The following is a 12942-nucleotide window of genomic DNA, read 5'->3' on the forward strand; positions in this document are numbered from 1 at the left end:
AGAATGTTATTTGTGCTACAGCTATTTCAACAAAACCCATTTATCCAAAGTGGCCATGCCAAGATTGCCTAGTCTATACAATTTATAACACAACAAAAAGGCATTATTATTGTCATTTATTATCAAAAATATTATTATTGACAAATTACTGAAATCCTTTTATATAAATATAATATTAAATATGATTTAAAGGATATTTTATATACAAACTTGAACGAAGTCAGACATAGTTTAGACAATTGATAGTGTACTATCAATAATCACTAATAAATTTTTTCTGAAATGCTAAGGTTTCTTTTATCTTGGTTTCTAATTGTGACAAGTTTCAGTGATTTAGTACTGTGAATTTTCTCAAAAATAATTTTAATTACATCGATAATATCCTTACAAGCTAATAATGTCTTTTAATTTATAAGTAACCACAAGTAAAATATTTTGAGTGAGAGTGGAAGGTCCATATTTTGAAAGTTTTAGTGAATACATTTTGAGTTTTTAGTTTTCTAATATGAAATATCTATTTTTAAATGAGATTTCTAATGAAGTAAGTTTCTGGTGATTGTTGCATTTATATTCATTTATAGGCAATTTTATAACATTAAAGTTTAATAGGTTGCATAATATAAAAAAACAAAAACTTTATTATGAAAATAAGGACTAACAAACCGACAGAATTTAAGAGCCTGTTTATAAAATTGAAATATGAAAAAAGTGAGAAAGGAAATTTTCTAAAAAAAAAGAACTTGATATAAAAATTATTTGTAGTAGAAAAAATAAAACCAAAATAATTAAACCGTTTTTTTACTTTTTATAAATTTTCGTTTCTATATTTGCTTGTGAAATTTATATTTAATGTAAATTTTCCAGAAATTTTAACACCATCCTTAAATACAATATGGTGCCTTATTTTTGTAATTCTGCATCTAGGATTGTAGCCCTTAAGCTGATGACCCGATTTGATGCTTTTTTTTTATTCAATCAAAGATTCAACCTGATATAAGCCGGATGTTTTAGGTATATTTGACAAAAATTTGATCAGCCGTTCAAATCATCATCTCATTTTGTAGTAACTTAAGAATTTTATGAATGATAAAAATGTGAAAAGACAGTGCGTCTTTAACACAAATAAATTAATGTTTATTTACTGAACTTTTAATTTTTTGAAATTTTTTTCTGATATTTTATTTTTGTTTTAGGCACAGACAAGCCTCACCGGCAATGAGCACTCATTGTCAATTACCAACACCGGGCAGTATGGGCACTTCAGGTGGTGGAACTATAGTCTCAGCCACAACAGCCGATTGGGATATCAACGATACATCAATACCACGTATCAGTGAATTTGATAAATTCGCTGAATGGGCTGACGGACATTGTCGTTTAGTTTATCCATCTACCAGCGAAGAAGCAAAACGGCACGCATCCGGTTGGGCAATGCGTAATACAAACAACCATAATGTGCATATTTTAAAGAAAAGTTGTCTTGGTGTGCTTATCTGCTCGTTAAGATGTACCCTACAATCTGGTGATCGAGTCCATTTACGTCCTGCAATATGTGATAAAGCACGGAAAAAGCAACAGGGAAAACCATGCCCAAACCGACAATGTTCGGGTCGTTTAGAAATTCTACCTTGTCGTGGCCATTGTGGTTATCCAGTTACACATTTTTGGCGGCATACAGAGCATGCGATTTTTTTTCAAGCAAAAGGTGTACATGATCATCCAAGGCCTGAGGCCAAATCAACATCAGAAGCTAGGAGAAGTTTAGGCAATGGTAGGCGAGTCCGAGGCTTAGCTGTTTTATTAACAAGAGAAGCTGCTTTAGGAAATAAGGTATGTAAACATAACAGAAATATTTTTTAATTATAGGTATTATTGATAATACCTATATCTTAGTCTTGTTTGGTCTTAGTCTTGTTTGGAAATCTTTGAAGATCTATTTTGTGTAGTTTAGAAATCTTTAAATGACTACCATAGTTTAGGTAGTTTCCAAGATTATGTATTTTCTTAAAATCATTTTGAAATATTGAATGGACACATTTATCGATGTCATTCTTGCATTGAAAATTTCGAACCTTTTTCCAATACCAAATTTTTAGATTTTATCTGTTGAAATTCGCATTTATAACTTATGCTAAAGAGCTAATAGCGTCACGAAAAAGTTGATTTCAAGACAGTTAGATTTCAGATATTTCTTATTAAAATTAGGTATGGATGAATAACGTTTGACATCTGAGAACGTTTACTGCACTTGCTAGGGCATGCTGATTTAAAAAATTCTGCGATAATTGCTGATTTAAAAAAAATGCCTTTTAACAATATGAATTCTAATTGTCAGATATTATTGTCTGCAGTAGCTCAGTTGGTTGAAGCATAACCAATTCCGTGCGGGATATGCTTAGGGTAGCGGGTTTTTTTTCCCGCCGTCACAGCAAAAATTATTTTAATTAATGGTTGTAACTCAGCCTCTCAATATTGAGAAGCTGATAACTGAAATTATCAGCGGAAAAGGCGGCAAAACGCATATATGGTAACACAATGGACTCTATAGTCTAAGTGTGTCCTTCGTGGACAGCCGATATAACTAATAATTAGAAAAAAAAATCGTTTTCATAAAATTTTAGTGTGCCTGTAATTTTAATATGATTTATAAGTATTATAATCAAAAAGTATAATTTTAATTTGCCAGACAGAAATTTCGTTGCTTTACCGACGCGCATCCAGCGTTTGTTAACGCAACATTCCTCTCTAAGTTCAATAAGCAAAGAAGTATCCAAAATTAAATCGTCTTAGATTAATTTTCCTCTAAATCGATTGGCCACTAGTAGATAATAGAACAAAGTAATAACAGCGTCGTTGCTCTGATGCTAATAAGTTTATTTATTCCATAAACGTATTCAATATGGAAGTAATTTAAAAAAATGAAAATTAATATTATTGTTTATTAGATAATATTAATACTAAGTTATCGATTTCTTGCAAAGATTTATCTTAAATCAATAACTGTTATTATCAACTCATTTTAAACCAACACTTATTATATAAAATATGTATGATTCGAAAAATGTTGTAGTCGTTATTTTAATATAGTCCGCGAAATAAAACTACTTAACTACGGAATAAAAATATCATTTACAGTTTATGTAAGTGAAGTTTAACTATTTCAATAAACTTCGAAATTTGAATTTCCAAAAACAAGAAACACCTATAATCAGTCGAATAATAGTATATATTCAGTCCTTTGGATAGTTCGATAACTCTGAGCATGAGTCTGCGTAAAGTTATCTATGTCATAATTTTTTATTATTTCATCAAAAATATTATGCAAATCAAAAGTCTAGCAACTAAGTCTAAAAAATACAATTCATGGCCATCCATATCCCTATTTCGAGTGCTATGGAAGGGGGATAAGTGAGCACAAGGGAAGTGAATACTATAACACGGTGGTCTTTACCAGTCTTAAATTTTAAACCCAGCGAAGCGGGTGGGTATCAAGCTAGTGGTTAATAAAGATCCCAATTGTAAAAGGAAAGCAAAAATTTGAGGATGCTATATTATTTAGAAAACGAAAGCAATATTCTCTCATAATTACCCAATCACAATTATTAATTTCGTGTAGTATATCTGAATGTTATATAAATTGATATTAAAATATGAAAAGATAAATTGTATATACCCTTAAAGTAATTTAAAGTAGTGTTATAAATCATACAATACTTAATACTTAATACTTAATACTACTCAACTCAACTCGATATATTCCGTTGTTTAATTACAGGCGTATAAACTGTAAAATATACAAAACAAATAAATAATTATATGCTACATTCATCGCAACGCAGAGTTATCACATCCATCGATGAATCGAAACCTACCTAAAAAAATATTATTATTCATATAAATATACATATTGAAGATCAAAACGCTTGAGTGTTACAGAAGTTACTAAAATTTCCAGCATTCGTTTCATTGTGTGTGAAATAAGCGTTGATTGTTTCCTTTCGCTGTAGCGATAAAAATTCATTCTCCTGTGCAATTGCCAAACAGTTGTAGTGATGCGACACGAATCCTACTTTTACTCGAGCTACCGAATCAACTCGGAGCAACCGAGTAGAGGTTATAATTAACAGATTAATAATTAATATTGCTAATCGGCTGAAAGTATTTAAAAATGGGTATATTCACATTTTTTTCTATGAATTCCTAGGAATTCAGTGAAGAAAGAATATTGTTAAGTTTCTTATCATTATTCCTACTATTAGATATTGGATTGGTAGCATTGTTTTTCTAATTCCCTTCTCTTCAGCTGTTTCTTCCCTGGTGGAAAAAATATTTGAAAAAAGAATAAGTCTTAATAAGTCTTAGGAAACTCTGAAAAAGTCTTAGAAACTTTAAAAAAGTACTAAGAACTCTGAATAACTCTGAATTAGACTAGCCCGAAAACGTTGAGAAATTCAAAGTTCCTAAGACTTTTTCAGAATTTCTTATTCTTTCTTCAAATATTTTTTCCACCAGGGTTCCTAATTTTCTTCTTACTATTCCTGTATGAAGGAATTTTAGGAAAAATCCTGAAAAATATTTAAACAAATCTTGTTCGAGTTGTGTGTAAATAGATAGTTCGAAAGACTCGGAATCCAGGGATAGTCAATGAATCTTTATAAAAACTGTTCGACTGTTGGAATGTGGCAAGCAATAATTTTAGTTCCTGTGTTAAATTCATCAGTTTTTGTACAGAATAAAACATAAAAAGAAAGGGCCGAATAACTTTGTTTTCATTATTACTTCGCCAATTTCCATGTCTATTTCTAACAATAATTGTATATATCCAGCATTCCCAACAGACTTTTATTTATTAAATTAAATTTCTAGCTGTGTATGACACCGCTTAGTTTTCTATCCTAGTTTTCCCATTAACTTTCTTTAACAATTTCCCTCATAAAAACATAAAGCCCAATTTTCTGTTTGACTCTGTATAATACCTATACAATCTTAAATAAACTATTGAATTTTAATATTTAATATATTAAAATCATAACCACCGCCCTACTATAGCAAAGTAAAAAGAAATATTTTATAAAACCACTGCTGATAGCAACAAAATAAAACAAATAATAATCTCTATAGAGTATACGATATCGTCGAACGTCATCAATGACACAAAAAGGCAGCATTCGTTCGTACCCATAAAATTATTGCTTCTTTTTTTTAATTTTATCATTTTTATTGTTTTAATAATTAGTTTAAACAATGAAGGTGGTCTTATTAATTATACATATTTAACAAAAACAAACAAATCGTTGTGTTTAAATTTTCAATAGATTAACTTTTTAATTGTTGGGTTTGCGATTTTACAAACATTAAGAAATATTACTTTTTTCATTTGCTATCAAAAAACACCCCAATTGAGATATATGAAAGGAAAATGGAACTTGTATAACTTGGCTTATGTTATATAGAGCTTCCTATCTCCGATCCTGCTACGTGAGAAATAAGCTATATAGGGGAGAAACGTACCTTATCAAAAACTTATCAATTCACAAAAATTTTTTTTTCGAAGAATCTCGAAAAAATTCCCTTTTGATCCCGGCCTGTTCTGCCTCCCCTGAATCTAGGGATAATGTAAATACTATAACTTATTATTTACATTTGATTATTTAGGAATATTTTTTATCAATTTCCTCAAAATTTCATTTTCTTAATTATTTAGGGACTCAAAACTATATAAATCCAATTCATATGATGATTAAAGGAATCATTTTTGAGATTTCACATATTCTTTATGATTTCAGTCTATAGCTCAAAAAGTGCCCCAAATTGTGAAATCAACGTAATTTTCGTATTTATTAGAGTATAATTTCTTTCCTATCATTAAACAGTTTTTCTTCGGATTTCTTCGATTTTTTATAGGTATAGACCCTCAGTCCCTCACTCTTTTAAAATCAAATAAAACCGTCGGAGTTGTATTAGCATTCAATTTTCAATGGAAATATTTTTTTCTAAATAGAATCTCAGTTCTCTTTTAAAATTAATACCGTTTCTCTTTTATTTACAGTTAATGTCTTTACGCGCACCCAAACGTTGTCGAACAAATGAGGAAGAAACTGAAGCTGGAAATATACGAACAATTCATCCTCCACCACTTATATCGGACTCAACAAAAGGTAAAAATCATTTTATTTTAATTTTAGCATAATTAGCACATAAATAAATACGAGCCAAGAGCACCGACACTATGCCTGTTTTCAGTGGCGGATTGTTTTGATGATCATGTGATATTTAACTTGGGATGTTTCCGACATTTGGCATTAACTTTGAAAAAAGGTATTTTTACCTTAAATTATTGGGTACATTTTCTTCTTCAAATACTTCAAATAATACTTAGCCCTAATATTTTTAATTCAAAATATTCAAGATGTTAAATTTTATATGGAAGCTCAGTTTCTATATTTAAGTCAGGAAAATGTGAATTAAAATTTAATTGCTTTGCTTTTTTTTTTAGGATATTCCTGTTCGTGTCCTCCCTTTGAATGCATGTGTGTCAACAACACTCAAATCTCAACATCATCAACTTTATCGCAACATTGTATGCAAAACTCACACACCTATCCACAGCCACATCTCCAAAATAATCATCACAACTACCCCAATTACGATCAATCATCATTTTGGGTTCAACAACAAGATCAACAAAATCCTATTCAAACAAATTTACCAACGGCAAATATTCCTAACACGGAAACTGACGAACTAATTCATACAAACTTTAATCCTCAATACGATTTTGTTCCACTATCCGGTGATCTATTTCAACCTGAAGAAATTTTCCAATTGGATCAACCGCTAAAACATGATCAAACTGATATAACAGCACGATCACCACCTACTCTTTTAGATCTCGGAAGTGGAACCATTTATCGCAATTATATTAAACATGAAGAAATGGCAGCATCCAATAATAACTCAATAGTAAATAATAATTGTTGGCTACAAAATACGAATCACACCGTAGGGAATCATGAATTCACAGCCGGACAATACATTAATGAAGATAGTAACAACAGTTGTACAAATTCTAGTCCACCACATTTTGAAACAATTAACTGTGATGCGCAATACCATCAGGAAACACCACAGCAACAGTTTCATGAAATGTTTCATCAAAATATGTACGAACAAAATTATTACGATGAATATTCATCATACCATGATCTCAAATCTACCACAAATACGGCACAAAGTTCCTATAAAGTTCCACAAAATTATCCTGCTCATAATCATGGAACAAATTGTATGATAAGTGATTTAGATGTACCGATTATCGATTATCCAATGAACAATTTATGTATGGGTGGAATGTATGGTGCTAGTATGGAGAATTCTGAACGAATTTTAGATAATTTACAGCAAACAAGTTGTGATTCGTCATCGATGGAAACAATGGTGGGAATTATTGACGATTATCGAATTAATCCAGTCGACAATTATAATTTAATGACGACTGTATCGAATCAAAATTATTTAGATTATTCACAAATTGATCCATTATCTCATCATTAAAATTATTGTTTTTGATATTTTTAGTTAAATAAAAGTGTAAAATAATGTTTTCAGATCTAAGAGAGTTCCAAAAATTAGCCGCGACTGATTTTATTAGGTAATATCAAATGCTTATGAAAATCGCCTTAAAATTGGAGTCAATGAAACAATCCTACTCAACGTCACCTAAAACATTCTAATTTATTTGGCTCAATAATTTTTATGCCATGTAAATATGAAATATATCAAGGTATACTATGTTTAGTCCCAAGTTTGTAACTCTTAAAAATATTGATGCCATGAACAAAATTTTGAAATGGGTGTTCATAAAATCCATTGGAATAGGTGTTCATAAAATGCTCAGGACGTAAAAAGTGAGGTTGAGTAAATGAGCAACATAGCTCAATTGGGTCGAGAATACCTTGTAAATCGTTAGAGATAGAACAAAAGTTTAAATGTAAAAAATGATCCTTAAAAAATAAAAAACAAACAACTTTTGTTTGAATCATTTTCCCCTAAACATCACTGTTTACCCGTGAGGGAACAAATTAAGTTAGAAACATTTTATAGTCGCAACACAGTCGTGTAATATAATCACGACTGTGACTTTCTGAAAGTGACTATCTTTCTTTACTTACGTGACGTAAATAAAGCAAACGATTGTGTAATCAACACTGACTGCATATTTTAACAATTGACTCAGTCAATTGTTTGTTTTTACTTGTTATTAATGAACTTGTATTACGTGTATGATATAAGAGTTTGTCGATTATTTGACAGGCAATCATGAAAAACACCAATCGTATAGATGTATAACATCAACGTTATACAAGTTGCCTATGTATGTATCTTTGAAGTCGACTTTCTATGGACCATTTCATTTAACTACTAATTAATTGTTTATTAACAAATAGAAACATTTGCGCAAGTAACTCATGATTTACGAATGAAATTTGACACCTAAAATACACATTCCATCAGGTTTTAGCAAAAAGTGAGCGATTTATTTCATTTTCCTTAATGTGTTATATCCTTGACTGTACCATAAAAGTTTTTTGGAACTCTAATTTTGATCGTAATAATAATTAATAATTCATTAATATTGTTTTGTTGAATTTGGAAATTTGGTTGCACAAAATGACTCACAAAAATATTCAAAGAGAATGGAAATCATAGAATAAAATATGATCTAAACTCAAAAATACTATAATATGCATTTTAGTTATTTATAGCATATTTTTTTTCTAAAAACTACGTACTTATATGCAATTTACGTAACATTCTAGTCGTAGGAGTTGCATATCATATAAATAAAGTTTTGTGATGGAAATACATTCTATAACTATGGAAAACATTGTTCTCTTTGAAATTTTTGGTTTAGATAAAAAACATTCCAGAAAAAAGGTTGAGTAAAGTGAAAATACGCGATAAAAATCGTGTATTTTGTGTTATACATTAATTTTGTTAGTTAAAAATAAATTGTAAAATTGTTTTTCTTTCTTATTTTGTACATATTAATTCATATTTAAATACTTGTTGTAAATAAAGATTCTATTTGAAAATTTATTTCCGGTTGTGATTATTTTTTTGTTCTTATTAAAAACCACCCCCACCATTAAATGAATTCAACAGTAGGCTTCCCTTCAACCCTCTCCCAATCCATTTTTATTATATAAATAAAACTGTAATTTGTTTTCGCGATGTTTACTCATCTTGGAGCTTGCGTTAAACCATTGAATCTGTACCATCCGTAAAGGATTTATAGGTCATATTCCAAAAATTACTCACACAACATTTAAGTGTTCTGGATTTTTTAAATTTTTGGAATAAAATTGCCTTATTAAATTTTGAAACTTAATACAGTGGACCTCCGATAATAATCCGGCCCCTGACTAATTCGGCGCCCTTTGTAATCCGAAATATATTTTTTTAAAGATGGTAATTAGATACATATTGTTGAATATAACATATAGAATCTTATCCTTGAATTTGTGATTTGTGGGATTACAAGATACTCTTTTGTAAAAAATTCCGGACTATAGAGGGTCTCCGGACTTTCCGGACTATCAGTATTCTATAATCTGACAAATTCGATGGTCCAACACTGCCCTGCAAAACATTTGCTAGATTACCAGTCGTCCACTGTATTTGTTATGAATGAAAATTTGGTATTCGGGTTTAGTTCCCAGAGCGGCGATATTTGGAAAATGAGAAAAAAATATTCTCCGCGTTATTGAAAATGCGTGTTGGAAACATCTTTAAATTACAATAAATAAAATTTTTGAAATCTTTAAAACGTTTACAATTTAATTTTTGCTTTTTTAACAAATTAACCACTGAGAAATTTCAATTAATGCGCTTTCTTAAACTTGTTAATCATGAATGTATTATATAAACATGAGTGACGGACGCAAAAGGTAAAGCGATTTTGAATATCGAGGAAATTTTTTTATATCCGTAAATTAATTCATTTTATGTAAAATTTCAGTAATGAGGCAGCATTTTCCACAGTACCCAGAGGCAGCATTTTTCACAGTACCCAAATATTGCTCCACATTGACGATTGAATGAGATACAGTTCCTGTTATATCGACTTAAATCAATTGATACATCAGAAACTTGTTTTTCCAAAATGGGTAGGTACTCTTTATCATATAGACCACAGACTTCTGAGTTTAGAACTTCCGAGAGTTCAGAACTGTCGACACTGCCAATTCACCCCTTCTACATACCTACCTTTTCTAGTAGATTTTCATTGGGATAAATTTTTAAAAAATATACTGATTTTTTGATACAAAAGAGACAAATTTTTATTATAATTCATTTTTGTACATTGTGTGTAAGGTTTGTCTATCACTAAAAATTTAATAATTTTTTATTTATATTAATTAGTTTTATATCTTTCAAATACATCTTTTTTTTAATTTTTATATCATCAGTAATTAATTAATAAATAATTAATTAATTAAATTTAAAAAAACGGTAGTTTCACATTCATACATAATAAGTAATAATAATATTAAAAATTGTATTATATAAACATTATACATTATATAATAATATATAAATACACTTAAAACAATTGTATTTTTTTTTATTTTATAATTTTTCCTATGTAAAGCCTATAAATTATTAATAATAATATTTTAAATATAAATATACAGGGTGTACAAAAATAATTTGGAAATTCATTGTTGTGTTTTGTTTGTTTGTTTGTTTGTTTGTTTTTTTTTTTTTTTTGATACCCTGTACATTATATTATTTCATCACAATATATTTTTCAAACAAAACTTTCATAAGGTGGAAAAGTTTTGTTTTAATATTTTTTAAGAACATTTTTTTTTTATTAAATAAATAATAAAAATTCTATAGGTTAAAGGAAAATGTAGAACAGAAAGTTTAAGTGGAGAAGAAAGTATGGAAAAGAGTAGGAAATAGGAGATAAAAACAATACATGCAAATTGAAATATTGAAAATACACTTAAAACAAGATCTATTATTTAATATGTGTACAAACACTACTGTGATGCGCATGCGTTATGTTAAGTTATGTGGGTATCTTATTTCTGGTGGAATCATAGGTGATTATTTTAGGATTTAAATCTGTATAATTTCTATAATAAATTATTTCTATTACTAAATTTTCAATTTTAACGAAACCACTTTGGCTGAAACGACGCCTCGCAAATCTTATTATGAAAAACTCTTTTGGGGAAATTCGCTATAGTTTGGTTACTACCAAAAAGTTCAGCTAATAGTATGAGAGCTGAAAATATTAAATAGTATGATGTGAGCATTTCTAAATTTTATTTTCATAAACAGCTTATAGTTGTGTGTAGTCCATATACATATTCCTTATATGTCTATTGGGTAGTCCCATGGTCATCAAATTGAATTATTAGAAATGAGTGTATTAGATATTTGTTCAGTTTATTACAAACGAATTTTGGATCATTTGTAATGAACGGCACAAATATCTAATATAATAATTTCTAATATTTTTTTAATAAACTAACTTTACAACCAAGGGAATCTAGGTTTCATTCGATTTTGAGCCAAAAATAGACTCTCCATTACGACGAAATGATTTTTTCTAAGGCACTTCATTAGCCCTACAATTTCGTCATAAAACGAAAAGTTATGGTAGCCTTAAAACGGTATGAGGTTGCTTCGATTCCCTTGAACATAAAGAAGGTTTATTGAAAAAATATTAGAAATGAGTGTCTTAGCTATTTGTTTGATTGATTACAAATTGCGCTTAAATCATTTGCAATTAACGACAGAAATATCTAATTCGAGGAATCACGAAAAACGTTTCATGACTACACAATTTCTAGGAATGATAATGATTAAATCATACGATTATTTCGATTTATGAATTATCTGGGTCTAGATTTTTCAATATGAGAAATTTAAACCTAAATAACTTTAAAAGTGCTAATTTCCCAACAAATTGTTTCTCTAAAAAATTCGCGAAGGATTTTTTCTAGTGGGGTAGAAAACCATTTAGGGCTATTATTAAATAGTTAGAAGTAACCTATGATGTCATGGGTTTATTATTGATAAAAGGGATGCCACAAATTTAATTTTTGTTTTAAAGTATTAATAAAAATCATCTACATATATACAAAATTGAGATTTCCAATATACTTTACATTTAAAAACTTAGGTTAGAATATCATATCCAATTTAAGAGTCCTAGGCACAATATTATACATCTTCGTCTTTTATTTATTTCAAAAAAAAAAAAGAAGAATAGTCAAAAAGATTTGTTTTATTATACAAAAATATTTTTTTATTAAAATGAAAGGCAGCACCTCCTTATCAATTAAATTATCAGCTTTTTTACTTAATTTTTGTCGGTGTAGGATGAGATGATAGAAGGAAGATAGGAAGGAGTTCGAAAGAAGGATAGGAATGATTTTAGTTCTCACTGACACAATGTGAGTTATATAACGAAAAAAAAAAAAAAAAATCGCCGCACACAAGGTATTTAAAAGTCCCTGCCTGCGACATTCATTACAATGAGCTTGATTGTTTACTGTATCGTTTTATTTACTTACCTCCGGTAGTGTACCTTTATTTTAAATTTTGATTGCCACAGTCACTATATACATATCTACCATCGAATGATCATGGCCTAAATTGTGCCAAAAGATTTAAAACAAAATCGGAGAACTCACATCGCGATTGTGTTAAAGATCATTAACATTGTTTTCACAGAAAGGAAAATTGATATACAATTTAATTACTGAGAAAATAATAAAACAAAAATTTTCGAATGACTAGGTCAAGCTAAAAGTAACGAAAATTAAAATAAGAAAATTGTATATCAGAAGCGAAAAACTCTTTTTTTTCGATACGAGATACTAAAGAGATTAATAAAAGATCTCTCAGAATAATCAAATA

The 12942-nt window shown here is 29.1% G+C and overlaps 1 protein-coding gene across 1 annotated transcript; it reads left to right on the forward strand.

The window, feature by feature from the left end:
- Positions 1-536: 536 nt before the first annotated feature.
- Positions 537-7554, forward strand: LOC123293758 (transcription factor glial cells missing-like). Its single transcript, XM_044874666.1, has 4 exons — positions 537-541; positions 1194-1830; positions 6050-6158; positions 6497-7554. Exons 1-4 carry the CDS (start codon positions 537-539, stop codon positions 7552-7554), a joined length of 1809 nt encoding a protein of 602 aa, XP_044730601.1.
- The last annotated feature ends 5388 nt before the right edge of the window (positions 7555-12942 follow it).

Source organism: Chrysoperla carnea, chromosome 1, assembly GCF_905475395.1.
Source record: "Chrysoperla carnea chromosome 1, inChrCarn1.1, whole genome shotgun sequence".
Lineage (NCBI taxonomy): Eukaryota > Metazoa > Arthropoda > Insecta > Neuroptera > Chrysopidae > Chrysoperla > Chrysoperla carnea.

Excerpts from the sequence above, each read along its gene's own strand:
- LOC123293758 (XM_044874666.1), top strand. Across the intron at positions 1,831-6,049 it reads AAGCTGCTTTAGGAAATAAG|TTAATGTCTTTACGCGCACC; the intron begins GTATGTAAACAT and ends TTTTATTTACAG. Across the intron at positions 6,159-6,496 it reads TATATCGGACTCAACAAAAG|GATATTCCTGTTCGTGTCCT; the intron begins GTAAAAATCATT and ends TTTTTTTTTTAG.